Source organism: Nasonia vitripennis, chromosome 4 (genome assembly GCF_009193385.2).
Source record: "Nasonia vitripennis strain AsymCx chromosome 4, Nvit_psr_1.1, whole genome shotgun sequence".
Taxonomy (NCBI): Eukaryota; Metazoa; Arthropoda; class Insecta; order Hymenoptera; family Pteromalidae; genus Nasonia; species Nasonia vitripennis.
In genome coordinates, this window is record NC_045760.1 from 30,253,595 (window position 1) to 30,267,079 (window position 13,485).

General features: G+C 43.1%; 1 protein-coding gene across 1 annotated transcript; it reads left to right on the forward strand.

Annotated features, from left to right (window-relative positions):
* The first annotated feature begins 2,852 nt into the window (after positions 1-2,852).
* LOC100680123 (facilitated trehalose transporter Tret1-like) lies at positions 2,853-3,562 on the forward strand. The gene is made up of 3 exons (XM_031930582.1): positions 2,853-3,055; positions 3,125-3,318; positions 3,405-3,562. Exons 1-3 carry the CDS (start codon positions 2,853-2,855, stop codon positions 3,560-3,562), a joined length of 555 nt encoding a protein of 184 aa, XP_031786442.1.
* Positions 3,563-13,485: the final 9,923 nt, after the last annotated feature.

Sequence of the window (13,485 nt, forward strand, 5' to 3'; positions counted from 1 at the left end):
AGGCTTGCGTGTCGCCGGTGTAAGATTGAGCCAGTGCGCTGTGCTTTTCGGTGCGGCGAGGATCATTCTTTCTTTTTTCTTCGAACTGGATTTGGGGAAGAGACGAGTCGCGAGTTGATATAGTGATGTGTAGATAAGTCTAATTAAACGTATTCGCATTATGGATATACGATTACTTTCTCAGTCGGCTGAGTTATAGTCTCTATAGATCAAATCAAGATTTTAATTAGCTACGAATGTATAATCTACACATAAACACTGAGCACTGCTCGCTTTCCTTCGAAGCATAGACCAAGTTCACGCACACACAGAACAATCGTGCATACGCGAATCGATTCCGTGAGCAAGCGCAATGCGCGATAAAATGGATAAAATTTCAATACATACAAGCAACATAATTGCGCAGCCGACTTTTACTCGCTGCGCGAATCATTTTTCGCGGATAGCACACACTGTTGCCGTAAGCGCATGAGCGGCGTTGGCTCATTATTGTCCGCGAACGCGCGTCAAACTTCGCGATTGCGACGTGTAGTGCGTTACATTTGAAGGAGAGACGGACGAAATTATGAAACGCCCGCGACGTTGCACTACTGCGCCAAATCTGATAGGACGTTGTGCGGAGGGCTGTAATTATGTGGGATTTTTGCAACGTTCTTAGGTGTGCAGTGAGGTATCGGCGGAAGAAGGTAGAGGAGGGTGTTTTATATTAGATTTTATGACGAATAAATTTTTTAAATCCGACTCTGGTGTAGCGGATTGAGTTTTTACGTAATTCGTCTTGGCGAGAGGATATTTTCTTGTAAAAAAAACTTTCACTTCGAGTATCTGGCTACGCGTAGCTACACTTATTATACTTGTTTGAAAATGTTAATTAGGTTGGACTCGGTTAACGACTCGAGTTTTGAAAAAGCTGGTTATGTTTGTATTGTAAAGTCTGCAGGTGAACTAAGCTTTGAGAACTTTTGCATTTTATGCTTGGATTTTCTCGCCGCTGTAAATCCATCAGGAAGTTTGCATTTATACGCACTTTTTACTTTTTACACAAGCGTTATCTTATCTCTCGGGCGATCGTGAAAATCAAACCCGGAAGAAGCTCGATTGATAAATGTAATATGCCTATTACATTCCTGAGTTCCCTCGTTGCTCGAACGTGACATTGCAAGGCACATCTGATGGTTCGCCGATGTGGGAGGTAATTCAACTCATACTTATTGATATTTAATGGACAATTGAGATGGAGGCCGTCGAGAAGTTCGTAACCTCGAATGGAGCCAAGAGATTCCTTGACAAGCTCAAGGAGTTCCAGACGCCGACTGTCAGGGAAGCGACCTTCCGGACGATCGCCCTTTTCACTGCAGAGCACTGTCATCTACGTGGAGGTGACACTGACGAGCGGAAAGTTCACTTTGTTCCATGTCTTCATCTCCCTTACTGATGGTCAGATGATCTTCTGATGGACGATGGTATTGACCCAATGCTGGTAAAAACTAAGAACGTGCAAACAAGAATCTACGGAGAATTAGCGCAGTTTTGACGACGTGCGTCGTCTTTTCCAACTGAATAAAACCGGAGCATAGTACGCATGGCATTGTTTGTAGATAGCACTTACACTGTACGCTTTACCGGTGGCTTAGCGAAAAATAGAACATAAATTGTACGTCGGCTGATAAAAGCTGTGGAAACGTAATAGCGTTAGTATTTAGATATCTTTCTTATGAAAATGATGAATTGCGCGTTAAAAAACAAGTGTATTGACTACTACGCTGTGAAAAAGGGGGTTTCTTTTTTAAGTCTCTTCGATTGCGCCCTTTACGAACGGAAATTTTATAAAACTTATAATTGCAGTTTTATTGGAATAATGATTTTAATCATTCGTCAGGATAAAATGACAATGCTTTTTTCATTATTTCTTTCCGCACTGGAAAACTCCTAGTCATTTTGTATGCGATTGAAAAATCATAAAGATAAGCTGTCACATACATTGTGGAAAGAAACATTGTAGATACTCCATTTTTATGACTGCTACCGTGTGCGTTCAAAACCAATTCTTTGTCTTTTCTTTAGTTAAAAATGTTCACCCTCTCTACAGCCTTACCTATTAAATAATAATATGGTCCTAATAATGAGGAATTTTGCGACTTTATTCCACTCGCATTCGAATATTGTTCAACAACGCCCCATTAATCAATCAACGCGATGTACATTTCGTCAGAACCTACTTCGACGTTTAATATCAAGTCATCGTGAATAGCTGAGTCAAAATCTTATTTTATCGCAACTTCGATCATGAAAATAAAAGCCAAAGGCCGAATTGTCAAAACCCTTCTTCGATTTTTCACCAGCAGTGTGAATTTTCGCTCCTCTCTATCATGATAGTTCAAGCGAGCTCCAGCATCATGTTTCCGCAATGGTACGCCGGCATTGGAGGTAATATATCGAATTTTGTGTTGATTAAGAAAATATTCGTTGGGCAGTTCTCGTGTAAAAAGTACTGTTTATTTTTTCAATATTCTTGCATAACCTATAAATTCACTAATTTCAATCTATGATTCACCAAACGTTTCGTATTCCAGTGATGATGTTGGTGCTCCAGATCGGTATCTTAGGAGGCTGGTCATCCCCAACCCTTGCGATACTTCTTGGTCCGGACTCTCCGATTCCTATGAGTCCGGAAGAAGGCTCTTGGGTAGTCTCGTTACTGAAATTCGGTAGATTCTTCGGTGCCATGGTCGGCTGCATCTCCATCGTCTACCTCGCCACCAAACGTTCGATTTTGGTGACCCTGATACCCATGTCTGTTGGATGGTTGGGAATTACTCTGGTACATGTCCGGTAGAGGAGTGGACGCTGAGATGGAGTTAGTCGAGAAGTTGGTCACCATGAATGGAGCTCAGAGTTTGACCGACAAGCTCAAGGAGTTCAAAACACCGGCTGTCAGGAAAGCGACATTCCAGGCTGTTGCACTTTTTTCCTTCATGCAGATCTGCGGGCTGAACAGCATAATCATGTACATGGAGATAATCTTGACCAACGCAAAGTTCAATCTCTTCAAACCGTCTCTCGCGGTCATCTGCGCGATCACTTTGGGCACTATCTCCTTAATCTCTATTTTTCTGATCGACAGATGTGGTCGCAATTTTTTGCTGCTACTCGCTAGCGCTGGTACCACCATCTCGTTGCTCGGTTTGATGAGTCATTACCTGATGATGGACGCCGGTATGGATGTGACGGATATACAGTGGTTACCTTTGGTCTCCATATTTCTCTACATGATCGCATATTACATCGGTCTGATGCCTGTGCCCAGTACCATATTGAGTGAAATATTACCAGCGAATGTCAAGGGCATCGCAGCCTCCATCGCTAGTTTCATCGGAGCTGGGACTGCCTTTCTGACGTCGAAGACTTACCAGCGCCTATGCTGGACTCTATGGGCGAAGCTTACGTGTATCTGGTCTACGCGATACTCTCGGCTCTGTTGGCACCGTACACCCTGCTGTTTATGATGGAAACCAAGGGCAAGAGTTGGCAGGAGATTCAGGACAAACTCACGAGGAAGTAGAACGATGAACGCTTTTCTAATAAAAGAACTTTTAAAACAACCTCAGGTGTTCTACCTCGTAATTGTTCAACTCGCGTAATTCCCAGCGATAAAGGAAGTCTTCTTATGTTTGCACGTACTTAAATATTCTCTAAGATAACGCTATTATCACAGCAGTGATTGCTTCCACGATCCAAAACAATTTTTCTTTCCAAATCGATCGCTACCGTTCTTACCCTCGACCCAGCGAAATCCCCCTTCCACACACCTAACAAAAATCGACGGCGGAAGAAACGAACCATTAACTTTTTTCCTACCTACCCGCTTCGAGAGAGAGAGAGAGAGATAGAGACGATTAGGAAGCAGCGGACACTGTCTATACAGCGGGAAGGGCGTGTCGAGCATCGCCTCTCCGGAGGCGAGTCTCGACTGTCGCACCTGTAAGAGATTTTCGCTTATTCGAAGGGCACAAAAACGCTTATAGTGCACACCGCAGTCCCTGTGTGTGTGTGTCTGTGTCGCGTGCAGCTGCGCATCACTCGGAGAAACGACTAATGCTGATTGCACTTTAACCGTCCGTCTTATTAAAGCGCGCGTTGCAAAAATTTCGAGGCTTTTCCTTCGCCCGGACACACAGCGGAGAAAATTAAAACGTGTATCCGGGGAAGGGAGTTATTACGGCTAATTTTTACGACTGAACACGCAATGGTGTACACGTGATGGGGAGGGGAAGAACGATTCAATCAAGGAGTATAGTGTTTGATTTTTTTTTTTTTTTTTTCAAGTTCATTGTTTTAACCTCAGGTGACGAGCGAACGTTTTCATTCAGCTTCGAGATAAACTGTGAAAAGCGAATAGGAGAGAGATACCGAAAAAGCACAGCCGCGCGTCTATATTCACTTTCTCTGACTTTTATTCGCTGAAATTTATCGCGCTGCAGACCAGAGCGTTCAACTCGCTGAAAATACTACAGGCGTTGTATTCGAAAGTAATTGATAAACACAGGATAGAAATCACGATCGCTAATATTGCAACGATGTAAAAGTGCGTCGCGGAGACTATAATACACTCGTGATGTAATTACACCGCGGTTATCTTCGTTTTTACGAGTGTGCCATACGCGCAGCTTTGTACTAACGACGGCACCGCGTAACCGAGGCAATTAAGCATTAATTAGCGCGGCTCGATGTACTATTACTCGGAATGAAGAAGGAACAAAAAATACGTTTGTATCGACACAGGCCGATCGTAGATTTCACTGTACAGCATATATATATATAGGGGAGATCATCGCGCTCGCTTTGGAGGAAAGCGAATCTCGATCGCGGGATTACTTTCGTTCGTAATACACGCGCGGCGAGCCGAGATCATTCATGCAGTTCATTCGTGAAACGCGATCCGCTCGTGCATCCTGTGTATGGATCAGGTCGACGCTCCTGAGTTATCCAAGATCGTATAACGTGGTTTTCCGACTGGCGAGCTACGCCACGGCTGTTCCTTGAAGTTTCTTATGGAATTTTTCTGTTTAGAGGCGCGTTACTTTGGAGACGTGATAATTTATAGTGTGTTGTATTTCTATTTTTTTCAATCAATCTATAAGTATTATTTTCTTTTGGTAACCAATCAAAAATTAAAAACTAAACGTATATGAAATCAGAGTTCCGAGTCTGAAGAAAAATACACTCGTATACAGTCCAAGTGACTATTTCATCCAAAATCAAGCGAACACGCCCAAAACCGATGGAATCACGCGTCGCGTAAGAATTTCCTCCGAAAATTAAGTCATAAAAAAAAAAATTTCATTCCAGAGCATCGATGGAAAGCGGACATACACTCAGTGCGACGAACCCAAGGCTCGGCTCGCTAAGCTATAAATTCTCTCAGCGCTCTTAAATAAAATCATCGGCTATCCGCTATATACACCTATACACTCACACACGTACACGAACGCGTCGGCTTTAATAGTTCCACTTTCACTTGCGGCAACGCGCGCACGCGCGCAAAGTATAAGAGCATCGCAGCGAGTAGTACATATAATATGTACAGCGCGTTGCCGAGGCGCTATTTGTTGAAGATCGTATAATTATCGGGGCCGAACTCGTGTATCGGAGAGTCGCAAGAGCGACAAGGTGTCACGATTATGTCGACAGCCGCGGCGGAGTCATCCGGCGACTCGATATACGCTTCCTAATTAACGATGACACGACGGGGCTATCTATGTGGCATCGTTTAAGTGCTGTATATGGTATAGCGCAGCTTTGTTATATCGATTGGCCGTGGACGTGAGATATTTATAAATCGGCGAAGGCGGAGGAGCCGAGCTAGACACCGATTAATTTTCGATGATTATAGGGTATATGGCCTAGTGTGGTTTTTGTGGAGGTGTATCGCCAGTTTTCAATTTTGTGTATCGGACGGGAATTTAGAGCTTGTTAGGGTCGTTATAGAGGGTCCACCTATGAGAATATGATATAATGAATTTAAAATAAATTTTACAAAGTATACGCATAAAATAAAAATCTTTCGTCATACAAACTTACGAGGAATGTGTATATAGATTCAACGAGAAATGTCCTTTTATGCAACGGCGATATTTTATGGTCTAGGAAAAGAGAGAACGCGTCCCACATAAAAAGCCACGTTGCATCAAGTGTTTATTGCACTAATTACGCTGTGCAGTGTAAAAATGGAACGAAAACGCACACGGTTGCATAGTGTGCATACGCACAGGTCGTCCGCTTTCTTGAGGCTAATTTGATAAAGTGACGAGGGCCTGCGTAATAAGAAAGATCGGGTGTGTGTAATTCCAAAAAGTCGATCGCTTATCTCTATATTGATGCTCCGATTAGCCGGAGTGTATTTAAGGATGCATTTAACCCGGTGACCTCGTTATAATTTTATTGGAAATGTGTATTGCGATAATCTATAATTCAACCAGTTATATTTACGGTTAGAATTACATAAATCAAATATAGCTGTGCTGAGACGAAAGACTACTCAATTTTCATTTTCCGCGCTGCCGCATCTCGCGTTGGAATACACGCGGACAAAGTTTCACTTTCAAATGCACCGATTTAAATGTGAAGGGGGAGATCGGGGACTGCGAGTATAGCATTGGCAGCGCGAGTTAAAAATTTTGACGGGACGCTGTACACACTGCATTATGAAACTCTGTGGTAATATGTCGGTTATGATATTATATTATACCTCTATACACACTTCGAAAACGTCAGTTATTTATAAGCGTAAACACACAGAGTTTGACGTTTTTCGTTTCCTAATCCGTCGATAACATTGGAAAGAAAGTGGAAATTCGTTATGCAAACGTCTTCTTATCAAGCATACAATATTCATAAAATTTAATAGTCGCGATGTTCGGGAGGTGCTTATTGAGAAAGCCAAAATAGATACATCTAAAACCAGCCGAACCTGCAGCGCTATAACGGATCGGTGAACTTGGTGTGTGTAATTTTCAATCTGAGTTATAGGATTGCGTAATTTAATGGTTTCCCGAAAAAGGGGTCCTTCGGCCCGACTTCCATTATCTTCGAAACTGTTTTATCGACTTGTGCTTCATAGTCGCATGTGTTATTTAATGCCGAATGGCAAATACGCTTGCGTATACCGTAATGATATTAAATTATATACTGTTACATTAACAGTTATACACATTAAAATAAACGTAAAAATACTTCGATTATTGCATTACCGGTAAGCAATTTCTATAGGGGTCGTCGACAGGAAAATTCTTAACTAACATTACGAAAGACCATTAAGTGTTTGCTTTTTGCGCTCAACGGCGTTAGTTTTTTACCGCAATAAATACTCTACGTCCGGTCGATAAAACAGAACATAAAGCCCCTTATGAAAAAAAACCTGCAACTAGCGATATACGAGTACAGCCGCGAAAGAAATGAAGCAATTAGCATCGAAAAACTCCCCGCAATACCTCCCATATCCACCGAGAATATGACAAAATATGAAGCCCCCCTAAGATATGCGCGACAGCATCTCTCGGGACTCACACACACAAAGCTGACTCGGACTATATAAGAACTAATCAATCTTCGTCCGTTCGGCAAAAATAATCGACTCCGCGATTCCTTTTACGCTGCGCAGCAATGATTTGTTGCCAATATAGAAATTATTCGCGATTATCATTCGTTACGCGGAGCGCCTCTCTCGCAGCATTGGATTCCAGGCGCGTGCGCTTTTTGCTCGCGCGAATTCCCGCATTAATAAGCCTCCGGATTTCGTTAGCTGCGGCTATATAGAAGCAAAGCGCGGTTTCTTCATGTGCATAATAACGAATTTCCCATCGCCGCGCATTTACATTCGCATCGATCGAAATGATATAGTGAGCTGGCCGGCATTTAAGCCTTTTTCGATTGCCTTTTTCCGTGCATGTGGAGGATGCTCGCTCATTTCGTGCGCGGAAATGAAAAAGACTCGATGATCGATCTTTAATTTTGCTAAGTATAATAGCATCTATACTGCGCTCTTTTTTGGAGAGAATAATTCATGAAACGTTTCTACCCGCAATTTTCAGCTGCAGCTATATAGAAACATCGCGAATGCCTAATGCATCCGAAAATTACCGCGGCGGCGTTTTTCGAAATCAAAGAAACTCAAAATTAGCCCCACGATTCGTATAAATTTCGCGAGAGCTCAACGAGAACCTCGTTATCCCCGTCCCATGCAATAGCGACATTCTAACCCTTTCCCACAATATAAGCTCTCTCGCTTCGTGTTTTTTCACCCTCACGCCTTCGGCGCAGCGAGTACAAAGACACGCGCGCGCGCGCGCGCGGCAGTTGCAGCGAAAATTAGAAGAAGACGAGAGCCGGCTTGTCGCGTGGCGAAAAAAAAGGAGAGAAGACCCGACGCCAGAAGGATCTTGCACTCGTTGCATCAGCTGCCCGCATAAGTACAGTGTGGCGGTGGCAGGGGAGGAGTTGGCTTACGAATTTTCGAAAAAATTAGACGTTTCGGCTTCTTTCGCGTCCCCGAGCCACACGCGCGTGTTATTAATGGATTTATGTGCGTACTGCCAAAGGGACACGTGCGAGGGAGAGATTATCCGAGGGATCGGGAGATAAGCACTGCGTCGTCTTGGAGGAAATTGAACGAGACGCTTTGCAGCGATGATCTTGGGTAATTTTAGGCGACAACTGCGTTTTTCGTTGCGAGGTAAGAACTTAGCTATCGAGTTTTTTTCGCGATGGGCAGTTTTGCTACTAGAGCAGCTGCGACGCGAAATGAGGAGGTGGCGCCGTGAAATTTCAATCGGACTCGAGTTTGATTGAAATTTGGAATTGATCGAATCGTAGACGATGCGATTTTTTTGTGGTTATAACGTTAACGTCGAGTCAGGAGGGATCCATTAGATCAGCAGCTGAAGACGTTAGGCTTTGGTATAAAACTGCTATTCCAGCGAACTTTCCTCCCGAAGAGAAAGAATTATCCCTCGGCAATTTTTTCACGGCTCTCCGTCATTATGCGTGACGTGCGCACGCGCCGTCATTACACGCAGCGCGACGTCTCTCGAAGAGAAATAAAAAAAATCACAGGTCCACGACGACGACGCGCGTCTTCTCCTTTACGCGATAATCGCTGATAGGCACTTACATGCCGAGCTTATTTCCTTCTCGCGCGGTTTCGCTTATTAACTCTCGGTTCCTCGCAGAGAGACGACCGGCGAATAATCAATCGGCCGCGACACGCACACACGGCTCAAGATTATTATACCGAAGAGAAGAGAGCTCGTGTACTGTTAGCTGAAATTGCGCCGCACTGCTGTCATTAAAACAATTTGCTGCAGTACGACGTTCTGGGTTTGTTTGAACTTTGGGGAGAGCCGAGTGTATAACGGTACCATCGGTGAAGTTTATCGAAGCTGACCTGAAAAAATGCCATCAGCCTCCTAAGCACATCAGCTTCGAACTATGAAAGCGCGGATCGGTATAATTAACCGCAAATCCGCAGCAGCGTCCGGTGTCATTTGCTCAGAAAAACGGACATAATCGAACGACCCCCGCGGCCAGATAATTATCATGGCGCATCGCGTGCGCGCGAACTCTTTTATTTCCGAGCATCAGCCTATCCCGAAGCTATATGTATCCTCTCGAAAATTTCCGAATTCTGATCTGCATTAATTTTTTATTCTTCGCCGGCTCCGCTCTCGCATAATGCCAAGTACTTATGTATATGTATATATTGTGTATGCACACCCGATGGGTTGAATTTGTAACACATCACGCACACGCTTGTCGAGTTTTACGTGCTGGTATACACAGTTGCGCTGATGTGTGTGTGTGTGTGTGTGATACGTTTGACGTGGGCTCGCGGCGTTGTTGGTATAGCACGCGATCTTTGGGCCGGTGATTTTATGTGAATTTATACCGCGATGTTTTGTTCTTTTGAATTAAGAAGCAGTGGTATACGACATATTTTAAAAAGACAAATAATAAATAAACACGATATCTCAGCAACCTCTACCTATAAGGCAAATGTAAGAGACAGACAGATATGTAAGAAGTACGAATAAGACAAGAAACAAGAATCTACCATTGCCTAAAATTGATAAAGCAGTAAGCAAAAAAAGTAGCTATTATGTGGCTGTGAGTGTATTTAACACTCTACCGAATGATCTTAAAGACCTATCAATAAGTAAAGTCTCTATTAAAAGAAAACTAAAGATGTTTACACTGAGAGAAGGATATCATTGCCGTAAACATGTACACACGTTCGGAGCAATGATTGCTAATATATTACGATATGATGCTTAACACACTACTGAATTTTTCCAATAACTTTTGAACTAATAGTGATAAACTAGTTGGCATATACCTTTTTGGAAATGCCAGAGGCTGCTAAGTCAGCTGGAATCACACTCATTATTTTATCTCTAGAACTATCAGATCTGGTATTTAGACCCCCAAAAGGCCGATGAAAGACAAAATTTTGAATTTTGACATTATATCACTGTAAAGTTACTCAGCATTAATAAAATTCATACAAGTGTGTTTTCTAATAATTTTTAACTGATTACTTCATAAAGTCTATGAAAAATCGCAAAGAGCAGCCATATGTTAACTATTAACATACAGCTATTTGACATATAACATAGCTATGTTAACTATTAACATACGTATTATTGGCTCAAATCGAACATGCCTATATTAACAGTTAACATATATGTTTGCTGCAATGTTATTTTTCTCTCAGTGCATAGGAAAGAATTATTTTGAATGTTATATATTTTAATATTGTTAACGTTTTTTTTATGGAAAAGTATAAGGGCATGATAGCGTTGATTGCGTTATCTTGACTCTATATTGTAGTTTTAAGTTTATTATAGTATTAATGTTTATATATGCCATCCCTATGTACAGGCAACTGTGTTTGCCTCTATAGGATATCTTTCAAAGGCACACGTATATGGTATTTAAATAAATAAATAAATATTATTAAGGTTCAGTAATATACAGTATGTAGTTATAGCATGGGCAGCGAAAAGCAGTTGAGGCATATGTGACACACAGCACTGTATATGCACTGGACTCTTGCACATCGCTGGGGGGAGAAGAAAAGGCAGCTATACGCCACCTATCGTCGCCCGCCAGAACCTCGCGTTCCCTCAATAGTTTTCGAGCCGTTCGCCATCCGGACAATTTTTTTTCCACACGACCATACACCACCTCGCGAAGATCGAAGTACGGAGATTGCAGAGAGCGAATGAATATTCATTCTCTCGATATAGTCGCGTTTCAAATCTCGGATCACTCGCGTGATCGCCCGATCCGACGGCGCACATCACGCTTCGCTCTAATGCCGCGCAATTATACTGTAACCCCGTGTGTCCGATTCTTCCTAAGCTAACGCGTCTCTTGGCTATTTTATGTACTTGTCTGTTTTTTTACAATATATTCGTCAATGTTTAACGAGAATCTTTACCCGGTCGCGTGAACACAGACACGTGTGTAATTAAAGTGACTCGTCGTGTGTTTACATCGAATAGGACAGCTAAACACACTTTTATCGCGGCTCATCGACATGCAACGCTGCACGAGTACAGTCGAGCGTTTGCAAATCGCTTTCGGAGAATCTCGCGACTGTAGATCGTCGTTTCCACTGAATAAAACTGGAGGATTTGATTCCTCGCTAAGATGTATAATCCCACACACCTCGCCAGAGCATTACATCTGCGGTTTTGTAATTGCTCGGCAGCTTTGGTGGCCCTTCAAGTGTGCTCGCGTTTAGGCTTTTTGGCGCAATTATCCCGAAAAAATTGCTCAATTGAGCCACGCGAGAGTGTTGCACGAAAACAAACAGGCTGCGCTGTTTTCTATGAATAAGACACACTGTATATAATACTTATACAGACGTTAGAAACTTGGTGTGTGTGTGTAATGGTCTGCGGCTACTGTTTCTCGGACTTCCTCCCGAGCGAGAGCGAAGCTCCTAATGATGTCATTAAAATCAATTTTTACTTTAATAATGACTGCTGGTCTATACACGCTGTACTTCCTTCCGAAGTACACAGAGCGTCGAAATGTTTGTGTGTGTATGTGTGTGTGTGTGTGTATGTGTGTGTATATATATATATATATATATATATATATATATATATATATATATATATATATATATATATATATATATATATATATATATACGTATCACAATACGCAAAATCCAAACAAGGGCGAGAATCAAAGACCAGCAGCAGCGTTCAGGGGGTATAGCATATCATCCCCCTACAGCAAGCCAAACAGCTAATAATAACGCTCTTAGCCGTTTAGTGCGGTTAAAGTCACACACGTACACACACTCGAGTTTCAGCCCCCTTTTTCCACGCGCCGGCGCGTGCGTATATCGTCACGTGACGCCGCAGAGAAACCGGCTTATATATACAGTATAGCGGCGCCGGATTACAATGGGATTATACCCGGCACACTCTGCCGCTACCAGATAACGCAGTGTAAGTTGTCCCAGCGAGAGAGAGAGAGAGAGAGAGAGAGAGAGAGAGAGAGAGAGAGAGAGAGCGTTAACTCTGCCGTCCGTCTGTCACCCTCCTCCCACAGCATATAGGCGCTTCGGCAGTTGAATATAATTGGACTCGGGCCGTATCTCTCGAGCCGACTCCACGACAAACGCTCGCCGACGAGTCCCATGAACGAAGGCAGTATATGTATAGATCCGTCAGCTCGATAGCATCGTAATTGGATCATTTTCATGGGGAACGAACCTCGACTGAAAACCGAATTCGAGTGCGCGGGAGAAAACATTCCGTGTGTGTGTGTGTGTGTGTGAAAAAGGTAGAGAGTCGACATGGTTAATTTAGATTCGCGGGGGGACAGTCGATCCTATTGTTTGTTATCGCGGACGAACTGTGTGTGTGTGTGTGTTGCTCGCGTGCGTTGACAGCTTTTTAATGCCGTCTTTTGTTAACGCGGCTTTTATGGCTTTTAATTTGTTGGCTTATCGCGCCGACCGGACTGTATGTTCACCCCCTGCTGTGCAGTGTAGACACCAGGCTTGTCGCAATCAATTAAGCTCCTCTTTTTACTCCATTTCGACGTTTTTGACGTACCGTCGGTAAAACAGTTTTCGCGTGGCAGACCCTTAACGACAAATCTGTAATTTCTGTATAATACAGCATCGCCGTTTCATTGAACCTTCGCATAGGAAGTATGGGAACCTCGGACGCTTCGAAACGAGTTCAGCGGATAAAGAGAAAAATCGTCGCGTATAGAAAAACTCTAAAGCGAGCGATTATTTCATATCGGTATCTTCTTCTCCCTTTGCCGGCGGAGCCACTCTCGTCGTCCGGAATGCCCGAGCAAGTTCGAACTATTTTAATTCCTCGATCGTCCCGATGCGTCGACACTCGTCACTCAGTGTCTCTTTCTCTCTCTCTTTGTATCAAGTACATAATCGCG

Bases quoted from the DNA above. Each gene is read 5' to 3' on its own strand.
- LOC100680123 (XM_031930582.1), top strand. From the start codon at position 2,853: ATGGAGTTAGTCGAGAAGTTGGTCACCATGAATGGAGCTCAGAGTTTG. The intron at 3,056-3,124 runs GTCTCTCGCGGT...TCTGATCGACAG, and splicing joins AAGTTCAATCTCTTCAAACC to ATGTGGTCGCAATTTTTTGC. The intron at 3,319-3,404 runs GTGAAATATTAC...CTGACGTCGAAG, and splicing joins TGTGCCCAGTACCATATTGA to ACTTACCAGCGCCTATGCTG.